This window comes from Aptenodytes patagonicus, chromosome 18 (assembly GCF_965638725.1).
Source record: "Aptenodytes patagonicus chromosome 18, bAptPat1.pri.cur, whole genome shotgun sequence".
Taxonomy (NCBI): domain Eukaryota; kingdom Metazoa; phylum Chordata; class Aves; order Sphenisciformes; family Spheniscidae; genus Aptenodytes; species Aptenodytes patagonicus.
In genome coordinates this window covers 6540858-6556795 of record NC_134966.1, presented here as the reverse complement: position 1 = coordinate 6556795, position 15938 = coordinate 6540858, and the positions used below count along the sequence as shown (strand labels likewise).

Sequence of the window (15938 nt, the reverse complement as noted above, 5' to 3'; positions counted from 1 at the left end):
AGAGCACTATGAAAACTAAGTTACCCATTGGAACTGCAGAAGTAACATAACAGTTAAAGAACGATGGGTGACGGCAAATATGTAAATCCAGGCAATGTTAATAAACATATCAGAAATTTCCATGTAATGTTCCATAAAAAGACAAGTTATAACAGAGCAATTCTGACATCTAAATCTTGGAGATACCAGGATGGACCAACCTCGGTTTGTTGAAGCTGCAATAGGTTCTTTTTCCCTAATCCAGGTTTCTTCATCCTCAATGTCACGGAAAAGCTGCTGCAGGCGAAGAGAATCTGCAAGTTTCTGCTTGCGAGCTACCATAGGATCCTTTAGAGCTTCATAACGAGCTACTAAAGCTTCTTGTTTCTTCTTGATATTGTCAGCATCAAAGTGCCCAGCATCTTGGAACTGGCGTGCCTGGATGGTAATGCCATCTATACGATCCTAAAATTAATTCAGCAATAGCATTATCTCAGAATCTCTGTAAGATGGCTGCAAGTGACTGAAAACATTTGAAGAGTATTTTCAGGTCTTAGCTAATAAGTTATGTTGTGACAGGAGAAGAGAACCTCAGCTGCAATAATTCTGGTAATAATTATGTCCCAGATAATACTTAACACATTATGTAAGTGTAATTGGTTTTAATCTGTCAATTTAATAAAATAAAGATTTCTGAAATTACATTAACTTTACAGATGTGCTACTCTAGATGAACCACTTCTCAATTGTTAACAACTGATAATTTCAGTTGTGGGAACCCAGAATTTGTTGATTTCCTTACTGTGGATTTAATCTCCCTAAAGATCACTTGCAAACGTAGGAACCATTTGCTGTAAAGTTCTATATTTAAAAACTGATCTGTTCTTCCTCCCCTCCCATTTCTTAGAGCTATATGAAAACAAACTGAACAAGAACAAGCTGTTCGCAAATGGAGCGTCTAAGGGGAATTATTTCCTATAAAAAGCACAGCACATCTTTTTAAGTTGGTATTCACAGCACAAAACAATGCTGTGCTGTCAGCAGGTCACAGTATGGAATCATTTTACTTTTTCAAAAAGCTAATTTTGTCAAATTCATGAAGATACTGTTCTTAGAGACATACAATTTACATTTCAGTTCAAAATTATTTCTGATAAATAAACTGTAAAGCCCAAGGCTACAAAAGTTATGAAAATACAGACCTGCTAAGGTCTCTGGAGTGAATACTTTTGAGTAGGCAGATCTGAAAGGGCAGGAAGAAAAATTATTTCCCTTACCTGATGGGCAGCAACATCTGCCTCTAGCAGGGCATGTTTCTTCTGAAGATTCTGAACATTAGTAAGATCTTTTCCATAATCATCAGAAGCCAAGTGTCCCTCTACTTCATACAGCCACAGCTCAATGTCTTCCACATTGCGATTAAACTGCTGCTGTTGATTGGCTTCACGCAATTTTATACCTGACCAAGACAGAGTGGCAAGAGGAAAAGAGAAGATGACTTAAGTTTTCCACTTCATTTAACTCACTTCCTGTCTTCTCCTGGCTAAACTCTCTAGAAAAAGAATTGCCCCTATTCTTCTGAGCAAGTCGTACCTTTGAGCTCAGTGGCCTCCAGAAGTTTTTTCCACAAGCTGATAACTTCATTCATGCGAGCTGCCACTTCATCAGATGCATAGTGATTGACATCAATCAACTTCTGGCCAGCTTTCTCCAGTGCATCAATACGACTCTGATTAGCAGAAAGCTCTGCTTCAAAAGCCTGATGTTTCTGAACTTTACCTTGCAAGTTTGATGGATCCTATAGATGAAGAAAGAAGAACCACCTTTCAATCCAAAATTAGTACATATAGGTCTCTGAAGAATTTTTAAAATTAGACTACATTCATAGACATGCCAAGATGTCACAAGAGGATTTGGTGCCAAAAATGCGCCTTTGAAATCAGAACACTTAAGTTATTGAATAAGCATGATTACAGCATGATAGGAAAATCCCCCTTGGGGTCGGGGAGAAATTGCAATTTCTCCTGTTGCCATTAATACTGCCTACTATCAGCAACATTTTGGCTGACACTGCTACATACTATTAGAGTGATTACATTAAGCCTGGTATTGCCTTAAAATTACTCTAACGTTCGCCTTTGTGTTTACCTTGTATGCCTCATCTGTTGCAGTTTTCATTTTTTCATTAACCCAACTCTTTAGCTCATCAGAGTCTCGGAAAAACTGCTGCAGATGGAAAGAATCTGCAAGTTGAGCACGGCGGTACATAGCTCTTTCATGAAGGGCATTTCGGCGGCTCAGCAGCTTGGGGGAAAAAAAAAGTAAAGGTTTTGAAATTCTTCAAGCTTGTAAGAACCACCGCTGTATCTGTACTTTTGGGAGAGCTCTGCTGACTTATCCTATATGGCAGTCATACCATTTAAAATAATAAAGCAGAACATGATTTAAAGTCTACAGTCCAAATCTATTTAAGATACTTACAGCATCTCTGCGTGTAGCAACATCATCCATGGCATAATGGTTATTCTGAATCAATTTAGTAGCAAACTCATCTAATGCCTAAAGAGAAAACAGTTTTCCATTTACTTGGTGTAATAAAAATTGTTTGTGCAAGTTTACTTAGTAGATTAACTCTCAAAATTTTATCACACTAAAACTAACAGAAAGCCATTAAGATAGCTATTGTTACACCCTTTTTTATCTGTACCATCATCTTACATGTGGAAGAGTGCAGATTTTTGATAAATCTTCATCCACGTGTGTGCTGGCATGATATGCAAGCACTGGGTTACTCAGCTCTCTGAGGCAGCAATCAAGCCCTATCCCATCTTTTCCACTATTTTCAATTTTAGAGACAATACACAGAGATAATACATCCCACATATCAGTGGATCATTCTGCAGAGCAAACCCCATCCTTCTCAGTCATCCTCCAGCAGCGTCTCCTCCCCAGCCAACAAATTCACTTGTTTTATTTCTTCCCCATTTAGTGATCACCTAATGTAAATGTCTTACTGTGATTTTCTCCTCTTGGGCACTTAGGGATTTCTCAAAGTCTTCATGCTTCTTTAGAAGAGCCTCCACACTATCCAGAGAATCACCAAGGTCTTCATTCAGCAGAAATGCCTAAAGTAAGGAAACAAACACATTTTTATGTTTCCACGCTCAGCTGCCCTAAATCAACTCAAGCATGGCCAGTGACATTTCTTACCATATGATATTACTGAAAAGTAAAGGACGATATACTGGAACGGTGTTCCCTGGACACCTCTAACAGCCAAAGGTTCTGAATAATTCTTTTTAGCTTCTTATTCAAACAGCATTTTACAAGAGTTAACACACATAGAAGCAATCTCAAGCCAACCTGTCACAACTAATAGTTTCAGCATTAGATGGAAACAGTCATTGTAGCAGCTTGGCAGTCAGATAAATAACTCTGCACAGCACCCTGCTCACTAGTGCATGTTTAGTGGTAGTCACTGCCACTAGTAAATACCAATTGTTTAAGTCTACAGAAGACTAGCCAGAAATGAAAATCAACCATATCTGGAGAGTTCAAAGGTATGCACTCACTTCTTGTTTGCTCATCCAGTTGTCAACTTGTTCAGTATCTCTGTAGAAAAGCTGCAGGTCCATGCACTGTTCGTACTGTTGTCTGCGAAGCTCCCATAGTTCTAGCAAGGCAGATCTTTCATCCGAGAGGATGGTCAGCTAATGGATTGGGAAGAGGAATATATAATAATTCTATCTAACAGTCTGGTTCATTTCCATCTCAATGTAAAATCAAGTTGTGACTCTAAAAAAGTGGTTAACACTGGACTGAAAGTGACCTCCTGTGTAAAGAATCATTCTCCTGTTACTGACATCATCATCCTCATCTAGGGCAAGCCTTTTCTCAGCTTATCAAGTTTGAGTAGTGGCTACAACCTTCTGACTGAAGTCAGAAACCTCTCCTTTTCCAAATTAAATCTACAGAGATATTTAATGGACAACCGCTCTTTTTGACTGCAGACCTATTTGTAAAAGAAGTTCTTCAGCAAACCATCCTGTGCTCTCAGCCTCTGAAATCTCTTTGGCTCACTCTCACTTATGGCATTTGAACTGTCTGATTGGCCAATGTTTCAATATGCAGCCTTCATGAGAGGCCCCATTAGTTCGAAAACCAAAACGTAGAAATACTAAATATTTACTGACACTTCTGATAGCAAACCTAAACTTAGATAAACAGATAACCCATTTTTCTTTTGGAGGAAAGATATACTAATAGTTCCTAGAAGACAGTACTAACAGTCCTAATAGTTCCTACTAATAGATAGGCAGAAGCTGTCAGTTTGAGAATGAAAAGCGCACATTACTTAAATACATTAAAAAAGCCCTGTAACCTAGAGGGATGATACTTTGCAGCTTACGATCTTAACAACAAATTAACTTTTAAATTAAGGGACACAGAAGAAAGAGACAAAATTCTTCTAGGAGCTCTTGCTCTCAACTCACCTTTTCTTTAACTTCATCAGAAGCATAGTGCCCAGCAGCAAGCAAAGCCTGGCCAGACTCATCAGCAGATTTGAAGCTATCTTCATGGGCATCAATTTCTCCCTATGAAAGGGGACGTGAATAAGCTGTTACCAAAATTTATCTTAGAATAGAGTGTCAGAATATGAAAACTGCTATTGAAAATAACAGAGACAACAGTCTGGACGCCTGAATGATAAACATTCAACTATCTTTAAATATATTACACTTAACATGAAAACTGGAATGAAATGTATTACCTTACAATGCAGATAAGGTAAGTATAAATTCACATGTTAAAATGAAACTAAAGGTTGGTTTTAAGCTGCGCTCTTTCTGCTTACTTATAGCAATTCCTCATGATGGAGAACTAAAACAGTCGTTAGTCCAACTGATTGCTATCAGGTCTAATTATTTTTTATAAAAATATTATCATAAGCATTCTTTCTTACTTATTAGTGTATATCTACTATCAAGAAACAAAGTAAAAATATTAAATCAGGACAGCAATCTAGTACTGTGTTAGTTGCATGATCAAAGGATTCTAGTGATACAACATCAGCAGTTCTGACTCAGAGACTTGTGTTAGACATACAAATCCGTTGTTGAGGGTCGCTGACTGGATTTGGCTGTATAACCATTATACCTTATGTTCCTGATGTCTATCTAGAAGGGCTTCTGCTCCAGCCACATCATTGGCAAGTTCATCAGCATTTATCAGAGCCTTCATCTCTGTCACCCAGCTGGTGAGGTCTCGGAAGTCCGCAAGAAAGCGCTGCAGCCTTAGGAAAGCAAAAGAAAAAACAGTTGGGAATGATTTGTTTGCATAGTTTCTCCATCCTTACCCCAAAGAAAGGGTTACAAACATAAAAGCTGTTCCTCAGATAGAAACAAAATAAGACAATACCAAAATGCAATCAGAACACTAAATAACTAAATATGCTCTCAATCAAAAAACCAAACCTTTTAAAGTTAGGAAAATGCTAGGTTCAAAATCAATTTCTCTAAGACATGTTTTGTATGTAACTCACATTGAAAGCAAAAGGAATATTCCCAACTACAAGCCTGTATGTCAAAGAGAACAGAAATCAAAAGATAGTTCTCAAGCAAAGTGTTTCAAGATAGCCCAGGGGACTGCTTCTGTCACAACCATAACACAGTGTGTGTGGTGGTGGGGGAGAACTGACAGAAAGTTTCAACTGCACACCCTCAGCCTTAAAACAACATGCAAACAAATTCTCAGATTCCTTTCAGCATGCCTTTACAGTTCTTGCCTTTGGCACGCGCTTAACACTTATCAGCAAAAGTGATCAGATTCTGTTTCCCTTTTAAATTTGCTGTTAATTGATCTGAAGAGATTATGACAGGGAAAGCAAAGGAAAAATGATTACTTGTGTGGGTCTCCACCACCATAAATCTTACATCATGGGAGGGAACAAACAGCAGAAAAATAAAACCAGAAAGGATGTAAACTAACCACCATATTGGGATAAGTTTCTTTTTAGTATGGCTCCTCAATAGTGATCTAACAGATTATGTTTCATAGACGACCAGGCTAGTACAGAAACAAAGCAACTATCACAGAAACAGGTACTTCATTTAGTCTATACCATAATATACCATACTTTAGTCTTCACAGAGAATCATAAAGACTCCATAGTGAACAGATTTGTAATATATGTATTAAAAAAAAAACCACCAAAACTAAAACATAGTCAGATAATGTACTTCAAAATGCAGATACCAACTCAAGATGGGAAAAAAAGCAAATGTCCTAAACCATCAAGGTGTCTATTTTCATAATTGATCCACATCCAGAGAATGACCAAAAGCTAGAAGTATTTATTTATCATATTTCTTTTACTATAAGAAGTTATTGTAAAATATAATTCGGTGAACAAGACTGCTTCTGAAAACACGAGAATCATCCAAAAATTTTGGAAACAGCATCCCTTTCTTCTCCTCCCGAGAGCCCTCTGTCAAATTTGAATAAGGAAGAAAGGTCATTTCAGCATTATAGTATTCCTACCTGTAGGAGTCATTAAGGCGAGCATGCCTCTCTGCTGCCAGAGTTCGTATCTGTTCCCAGTTGGCAATCAGCTCCTCCCTTTTCACTTGAATTTGAGAAGCATTTATTGGGTGAGACTCCTGCAAACGGTCAGCTTCTGCACAAAGGGCCTTAACCTAAACCCAGTCACAAACAGTGAGTAAGCTTCTAGCCTTTTACAAGCAGGTTACCTCATTTAAATGGTGTAGGTAAAATGCATCTCTTATGGGTACCTTATCTTCCAGAGCTGCCAGATCTCTTTCCAGGCCTTCATGCTTACGCAATAAAGCCTGCACACTGGCTAAGTCTCTGCCAAAATCGTCGGAGGCCATCAACTGCCCTTTCTCCTTAATCCAGCTGATTGTTTCATCCACATCCCTTCAAAACAAAGCACAAATTGAAAGCAGTTTATCTTGTACGGAAAAAGGAAGAAAGCAGGATGTTTTCCTGTATGTATGCCAGATGTACTGGCATACAAACCCATACATATAAACACTGCAACCAACTACAATCATCCTTTTTAAAAAAACCAAAACCAACAAATCAATAAACCACCTAAAAAAAGACACTTTTTTTTTTTAAATCTCAAAAAAACCTTGAAGCGTACTGATAGGCCATTCTTCAGATGGTGTCACCAGATGCGAACCAGGAATTATAGCACCACTGAGCACCATCACCTAGTAGGTCCATTTTCTTCTCTGGACCCTTCTCCAACTTAATTACAGCAAATCTCAAAATGCTGTAGATGGAGATGAGGATGGAAAGACACTGCTCAAAGACCCCCAGAACAACTGGACTGACATCCATCTGACAACAAAAACCCACCCCTTTTAAGGCTCATCTAGGACAGAATTGGGGGGAAAAGCCCTCAGAGGAAAGGGAAGCAAAGCTGCCATTAGCAAGAATGAACAAAACTGCCAAGTGTTGAAAAGCTAAATCAGAATGACTATTCTAAGGTAATTCTAGAACATAAGGTCCTCATTCAACAAGTCACGAGGAAGAGCAGAGCAAAAAATGTAACAGACAACAGTAGCTCTTCTTGTAATACTGTATGCAGCTGAATGCATCACTAAACATGCACACAAATGTTACATCACTTCAGCAGATCCAGCCAAGATCATACCTGTTGAAGCGCTGAACTTCAGCTGCCCCAAAGAGTTTTCCTTGCCTCTGAAGGGCAAGCCCCTTAAGACGCTGCCAGCTTGCATTTACTTCATCCTGTTTGGACTTTATCAGTTCCTCTTCAGGGTGTTGTTCCTAGTGAGCAAAGGAAAAATGCTGTTTTCATGTGTTCTGTGATTTTAAATTCTTTGACAAAACCTCAAACCACCACTGTTTTTCAAGAGATCAATTTATAATAACTGTACTTTCCAGATGATCACTCAATTTGATAGTTTTCCTGAAACCTCACTGTATAAACATTCAAAATTCTTGCAGTAGTTTAAGTTTCCCTATGCACTAATCAGTCAACGGGAAGAGAGCTGTAAACAGCTTTTTTTCCTGGAATGCAATACTTCCTGCCCTGTCTCCATCCTTGATCAAGCCCCAGATGACATACCAGAAGAGAATATATATTAATCCTGGTTGTCCAAGGGAAATAAATTTAACCCCAAATAAGACAGTTTCTCTTACTAATCACTACTCTCCACATTTTCAGGAACATTCTCAGCCGGGGCAGTTACCCAAGCTGTTCAGCAGAAGAACAAGTGAATCAAATGATGACCATTTAAGATTAAGATAGCCAAGGATCTAGGCACATGAGAGTAAAACTTAAAAGATCTGCTACTAAACCAGGGGGAAAAAAGAGGAAGTTGCAGACAAAAGCTTGCTGTGTTATACCAGACTTGCCAAGAGAGATTTTCAACACACATGAATGTTTACCTGGATGAGTTTGCCAGCAAACTGGTTCACTTCATTTACTCTTTCCTCATGAGCTGCAAGGTCTGTCTGGAACTCTTCAAACTTCTTTTGCAAAACCTCAACGTGCTCTAAGTCCTGCCCAAGCTCTTCCGAGGTCACTATTGCTTCCTAGCACATTGAGGGGAAAAAAAAAAACCCTCAATTTCAGTATAACCTATGGGAAACCACTACTAGAAATCAGGAAGCAAACTATCCTAATTTTGAATAGGTCAAAGATAGTTACAATCACGGTGTTTAAAGTCAGATTTAAAACTACAACATTTCCTCCTTTAAACTCCACTCCCCCCCCAACATCTTTCCATTATTGCAGAAAACATGCAAGATCACCAAGGGTGTTATTTTTTCATCTTGCTTGCTCTTATTCATTTTTCAAGTTATTGCATATAATCAATTCTACTATGATAAGTTTTCTCTTCTGTGCACGATGATCACTATTACAACAACCTGAATTACTGAAAGAAAATATGCACAGAAAAAGCATACTTTTAAAACTAAAAAATAATTGCCCATGCTATTTCGGAGTACACACAGTGACTAGAATTTGTTTACGAGCATTTGCTGTAGGCTTCTGATGCAAGATTTCTTTATGAAAAGTGCACTGTCATATTCAGTAACAGTTATGCAGGGTTTATAGTTTGAACCCACAGTGACACAAAATAGCAAACCATCATTAAGAAAACCTATATGATCATTTTGTGGCTTTTTTCTTTGATAGTGTGGTTTGTGGTCTGTTTCCTCAGAGTTCAAAGAATCAAGAGCCAACAGTTCTCTTGCAGCAAATGTCCTTACAATGTATATCTAAAGATATTCCAATCATTAAGTAATTATGTACACACCGCTTGCTGGTTAGGCTGGCTACTTTCTATAACAGATCATTTAGAATATTTATAAAAAGCATGTTGTAGATTTCCCTTACAGGAAACTTGATTTGATGACTATGAGAAATATGAAGGTCTCCTCAAAGCAAAGAAAGAATTGATTATGTTTAACTATGCTCTCCAACATGCAGGCTTCCTCCCTTCGTCTAGTACCTTTTTTTTGTGGCTGCAAAAGAAGAAATAGTAGTCTGCATACCTACTGCTTATACAGTATGAATAACCTAAATAAAACATATAGGTGCCTTTAAAAGCTCTCTGTGACTACCTCAACTCCAGCAACTCTATATTGACAGAAAATTTCCACACAAACACGTCACATTTCCCATGAAGAACAAAGTAAAGGCAGGTCATAATTATACCTTGTCATTGATCCAGTCCAAGACATCTTCACATTCCCGTAAGTATTGCACCAGCTTCTGTGCTTGCAACAATTTGACTCCCTTCTCTCTCATCTTTTCCAACAGCAATTCCCATAGCCGGTGCAGCTCCTGCAGCCGAGTCTAGAACAATAGGATGTTGTTACTAAAATCCTGTATCAGAGAAGATTAGATTTATTCCCTTCCTGATCTTAACAGAAGATTTTTCTCCCCCGAAGTTGTACATTGCAAACCTTACTTTAGACAAAAGGTGGACAAACCTTGTAACAGTTTCATCTCCAGTCATTAGTTTTCAAATGATGTAAAGTGATGTAACAACACAAAATTAGAAATCACTGAACTGAGTATTTAAACTCGTTATTAATTAATGAAGCTATCAAATAGTTATGTTTACGTAACTGTGAGGTAAACATTTTGAGATAAAATTTCATTTAAATTCTATGCTAGTGTGAAGTCAGACCAAAAATTTGCTGCTGTCCCCTTCAAATGTCTAGTCTTTTACATGGAAGTCAACTCCCAATAAGTGAATCTCAACTTCATTTTGGAATTTATTTTTATTGAGACCACACATTTTGTTTTAAGTCAAACTTGTGCCACTTTACAGTATTTTAACAATTTCTCTTAGCACTAGTCAGTTAATATATTTAGCCAACATTGTTAAGTAACATAATACTGAAATACTAGGAGCAGTTACTAGTTTTAATATTGAGTCTCTCTCTGGCTGCACTCTGCCTTTCAAAACTGTCGGGAGCAACCATAAATTTTATGAACAATTAAAAGAAAAACCACACTCCCACACAGAAACACAACTTGCAAAACAGGAAAGTATCTGCTCCACCCATATCTATAACGCTTTGCTCATCGAGATCTGAAACTTGAAAGTCACGCTAGAGAAGCTTTTGAACATCTAGCATGGGTGGATACCCATTTAACCCATTCAGAAAGTTCAGTTAGGTAGGTTTCAAGGGAAGAAAGAGCTCACACAACTATTTCCTAGCACTGCCCAAAAGGATAGTGCAAATCGTCAACCAAGGAAGAAAGAAGACATTGCAAAAAGAAGTTGCACTGCACAGCCAAAAGTTTCACCTACTCGTATGTGGAACCCAACTTGGGTAGCCGTTACTATTGGGCGCTGGGCAGTCCGGTATGGCGTGAAAGACTGAAGCATTAAAGGGCAAATTACCACTCCAAACAGAACACAAATAACAACTTACACTGAGCGGCTAACACACGGTATTATTTAAGATCACCCAACTGCAAAGTGGCTTGTTTTGGGTTTTTTTCCCCCCTATTTGTGGTAAAGATTATACGATCACAATGAGATTTCTAAAATAATCCTTACCTTAGGAGTTTTTATTATATAATGTATAAAAAAAAAAAAATCTGCTTTTCTTAGTCAATATCTTTTCTTAGTTACAATGAAAGGTAACACTGAACATACCAGTTAAGTTGTGATAATCACTGCAAAAATATCACAAGAGTTCTTCTTTTGAGAAGTTATAACAGCTCACATCCAAATCCTTATAAAGGAAAAAGCTTTAAACAACTCTAAGGAGACTTCTTTGCATTAAAGAAAAATTCAGCCATAACCGACACTGAAACAACTGAGGCCCCGAAACAGCAGATTTAACAAAGTGAGTCCTTGAGAAGAAGTTGGTATGCAGCACAAAAATAAGTGTTTACTGGTAGGGTATGTGCATGTCTGTGTGTGCACATGTGTGTGGGAATAAGAGAGAAAACACTAACATAACCAGAGAAAAAATCAGAATACATAGGAGAAGGAGTAAAAGGTAACTCTCAAGTCAAGTCATTACTTAAAATTTACAGTTTGCTCAGACTTTTTAAAACATTGATAATCACTCAAATACTGTCAAACATAAACCTATCTAGTGCAGCAGCAAAGATTTTAAAAATACATTTGTCGTTGCATTACACAGGTTGGGAGATTTAGAGAGAAAGAAAAAAACAACAGTAGATCCTCAGAAAAGGATCTGAAGAAAGCTTACTGCTTGTTATTGAGGAAGCAGCTGTCTTAAGAAATGTTCACTGCCGGATAAACAGAGCAGACAGAGCACTGTACTTGGAGCTCACAGAAAAAGCCGTGGAAAGCAAATTCAAAGAGATTCAAATGTGGGGCCAGTACAACTTAACCAGAAAGTAAAGATCACTAGAGACCCGATCTGAGCCAGAGCACATAGAAATTAGATGTCTGAAGTCTACTGGTATAGTTGCTTGTGTTACTTATAATTATTATTGCAGAAAATTAAAATGCTATATACAAGCAAAAAATGAGCGGTCAACATCCCTGACACCAGGCCTTGTGAATTTGCAGCTTCTTGATATTGTGCCATTTTGGGAAGAACCACAAGTATAATTAATCATGTGCCTTGTGAGTTTCAATACATCTTCAAATCACTGATGATTTTCCAGTCCAAGTTCCTGGACTCCACTGGCAGATAGTTCACCTCAGAACTGGATCCAAGAAGAGATATGAGCTGAGTGCTCGTGAAAGTGAAAAACATCTGTAAGCTTTACAAATACAAATTCTCTTGTGATTTCACTAATCAAATACCTGTAGAATTTTAAAAAGTGTTTTAGAATATAGTTATCCGTGCAATCTGCACAAAGTGTTTAAGGAAAAGCCTGTAAAAGGGGGGAAAAAAAAAAGTTTTAAAACTCACTCTTATGGTTTCAGATGCAAAATGGCCTTCATTAATCATCTGATTTCCAGTCTCATCCAGTTTAATGATAGCCCCTGAATTGGCCTGCACCTCAGCTTCAAAGGCTTGGTGCTTCTGCAGCTTCCCCTACAAGTAAAACATCGAAGAGCATGACTGAGATTTGGTGCACAGCCTTCCTCTACATTTCCCAGCATCAAGATTTTTCTGTATTTTATGCATATTCAGTACCGACAAACAAACAATAAAGTAGCACAGTTGAAATCATAGCTGTACCATATGTTTCATGGGTGGATTCAAACATCCTAATTTTAGTTATTTCATTATTGTATTTGCTCTTGTACACTGGAGTGTTGAAACATCTGAGAACCCATCAGCTAGTTCCACCCACACAAGTTAATTTTCTACAAATGCCTTTTTTTGTGGAAGCAATAAGAGTTAATTCATGTTTATTTACGGAGCCAAAGCATCCAACAAATTCTAGAATTAAGCAAAGCTGGTTTTACACTACATTGCACTGTGTAACTTTTTCTATGCTGATTTAGCATCTAATCCATTATTAGAAATATTCCAATTATATCAGCAAAGAAACCAGGCTTTTGAAGAACACTTTGCAAGGCTGCGGGTATTTGCATCCATCTTTCTTCACCACTCTCAGATCAAGTTACATTTATGCATTTGTTCTGTCTATCCCAGTTGACCTGGTACGCCCTAATATTAATAGTACAGGAACACAAAATGGCAGTAGGACTTGCCTGTAAATTGCTTGGGTCCTTGTAGTTTTCATCAGATGCTATCTGCAGTTTCTCTTGGATCCATTTTTCAAGCTCATCTGCATCACGCTGGAAAAACTGGAATCGATAGGAATCTTCAAGTTTTTGGCGCCTTAGAGAAGATAGTTCCTTGAACCTGTGGTAACGGTCCAAAACTTGTTGACGCCTTTCTTGGATATCTTCTGCTGTTTCCAACACTTTTACACCACTCGGATCCATTTTCTGAAAGCCAAAAAAAATACATTTTGTTTGTATTATAAAACAATGGTAGGGTAGGAAGAGATCCATGAAAGAAAAGCCTGCTTTTTTAAACTCACATGTGGTTTACTTACAGTCTTACTCTGTGTGTGCAGGTATGTATAGAAAATATAAATATTATAAATATAAATATAAAAATAAAACATATATATATAAAAAACATATAAAAACATAAATAAATAAAAGCACACTTCTAGCAGAAAATAATGGGAAAGGAATATTTACAAAGACATTTAACAACTACTTGTTTTGGAAAAATATGGCTGCAGTCATATAAAGGCCATGTCATCTCAAACTGTAGCATGCAAGTATCTAATACAAATGTTGAAAATGTGTCTCTGTGCAGATATATATATGTAGATAAATAGACATAAAATGTTTCTTGTACAACATATAAAATCTGGAAACATTTTATTTAAAATACTCAGTATAGATTAAAGTAAGAATATTACTGTTCTTTAAAGAACAGCTAACTGGTCCACATAAGTACATATATACACATATCTATATATATTATACATAAATATATATACACACACACCTCTCTCTGTGTGTTGTATCGTCCCTCTGTTCTCTCAGACAATTAAAAAGTTACAAACCCACCCTGCCACTCCCCACCACAGCCTTTCAAAAGCCCATGCAAAGGCTCAGGCTGCTTCATAGATCTGACCTTAGACAAGTCCAGAAGCGTTTCATATAACTAGTGATCTTGCTCCGACTGCTTTGACTGAAAATCCTTGTGCATTGCTTTATATACTAAAACCTGTTGTTACCACAGACAGCAAAGAACTGACTACTGTTCTGCTTTATCTCCTTTCTATTAAAATTGGGATAACCTTTAACGTTCAGTTCCTAAACTTTCAAAAAGCAATTTGATTTTCAGTAAGAGATCTGTGCATTAGAACAGAACTGTAACACTAATTAAAAAAGTAGTATCATTATTCTCATCGGATTTTGGATATTTACCCACTTATTTGACAACTCTGCATATCAAGATGTTGCAACAAACACTTCGTGCTTGAACAATTATGCAATTAACATCTTGATGTACAACTGTTTACATGTAAAGCTCACTTAATGCTTTTATTATAAATTCTGTAAGCATCAAGCTAAATCCTAAACTTCCCGTCAATCCTATCAAAGATAGGGAAGAAACCCAGTCTACAACTGCATACAGAAAGGCACGGGCAATCTCTTAAAATACGTTGTTAAATATTTAATTGTTATTTAGTCATTAGTTAGCCGCATGCTTTAATTAGACGCAGATCTTGCGTAATTGTATGAAAAACTCCACAGGTTGGAAAGCGATCTATACGGCCATGTTTTCTGGTTGGTTTCCAAGCACTTGTAAAGGGACCATCTGATAGAAAGGAACATATGGGGGCGAATTCACACATTCCCGAGCTCTCTTCCAACAGTCCCACCCTGCTAGAGGACAGCCATTGCAGCAGCAGTCGTTACTCCCGTGAACTCTGAGCCCCAACTGCATTGCGGCAGTTTAAGGAAGGAAAGAAAATTCAGCTTTGCTTTCTCTTCCAGGCCTGGGCGTTTCATTCATTATTATCAAAAGAGGGCAAGGAAAAGAAAACAACCCAGTCTGTGTAGATTGTGTTATATAAATGAAGTCCAGGTTTCATCTGGCAGTGGTACCAAAGGCTCCACTTGATTACTGTATCTGAGTATTAAAAGATCAAAACCCTGAACATAACTTGAGCTCAACCACAGATCTGTTTCCCTGAGAAAGCAGCTGTTTTTTCAAGTGCTCTTTCAAACAGCCTTTTCCCTCCAGGAGAGCAAGTTATTGCTAAAATCTTCCTCTCCTGTGCTGTCACACTGTGTTTGAATTCCAACAACACTTCTTTAAGCTGAATTGTCTTCAGGAATAACAAGATGGCAGTTAGTCTAAATGTACTGCATGACTGTAGCCTGTCTCTCTGCTTATTCTGGTTATGAGCATTACCGGGAGAAAATGAAATCCTAGTTAGTCTTTGGAAGGCTGTACAGTCTTTTGCTGTCAACTTATATTTCATTATTATAAATAACCTCCACAGCCTAAGTGATTTTAAATCACTTTAAAGTATTAAATTATTTAAACTATTTAAATTATGCAAATAATTAAATTATTTAAATTATAATTTAAATTATTTTTACATTTAAAAAAAATAAATAGGAGACCTCCTGTAATTTAGCCTGGTAGCTGGTTTGCCTCTCACCGCACAAGTCTTGCAATCTGGCTCATCTTTTTGCTGGAATTTGTTAAAAGAAAGGCTCCTTTTATAGCTACAGTAAGTCGAGCTAGTCAATTGTAAAAGAAGTGCTTTGGTCTAGCAATAATAGACTGTTCTTTCCTGCAGCAGATCAGCTGACGTCAGCAAGTCTGTGCTCTGCCAGAGCGCGATCAGCAGTCACTAGGGAGCTCTGAACTCAAAAGTCATCGATGCTGCAGAATGATGCAGTCTACCTCCGATGTTTTCACGCTCGAACTGCAGTACACCCCTTGAATACAAAGCAGTTCTC

The 15938-nt window shown here is 37.6% G+C and overlaps 1 protein-coding gene across 9 annotated transcripts in view; it reads right to left on the bottom strand.

The window, feature by feature from the left end:
* Positions 1–15938, bottom strand: part of SPTAN1 (spectrin alpha, non-erythrocytic 1) — a 52954-nt gene that overhangs the window by 30868 nt on the left and 6148 nt on the right. For all 9 annotated transcript variants that reach the window (XM_076355827.1, XM_076355824.1, XM_076355829.1 and 6 more), the window contains exons 2-17: positions 13146–13385; positions 12394–12519; positions 9695–9835; positions 8419–8565; positions 7661–7794; positions 6771–6915; positions 6520–6674; positions 5137–5272; positions 4473–4574; positions 3552–3689; positions 2994–3104; positions 2461–2538; positions 2128–2283; positions 1573–1777; positions 1257–1438; positions 201–444 (exon numbers count right to left, since the gene is read on the bottom strand). In XM_076355827.1, coding sequence (XP_076211942.1) covers positions 201–444; positions 1257–1438; positions 1573–1777; positions 2128–2283; positions 2461–2538; positions 2994–3104; positions 3552–3689; positions 4473–4574; positions 5137–5272; positions 6520–6674; positions 6771–6915; positions 7661–7794; positions 8419–8565; positions 9695–9835; positions 12394–12519; positions 13146–13382 — 2437 coding nt within the window. In that variant the 5' untranslated portion in view covers positions 13383–13385. The remainder of the gene's footprint in view (positions 1–200; positions 445–1256; positions 1439–1572; positions 1778–2127; positions 2284–2460; positions 2539–2993; positions 3105–3551; positions 3690–4472; positions 4575–5136; positions 5273–6519; positions 6675–6770; positions 6916–7660; positions 7795–8418; positions 8566–9694; positions 9836–12393; positions 12520–13145; positions 13386–15938) is intronic.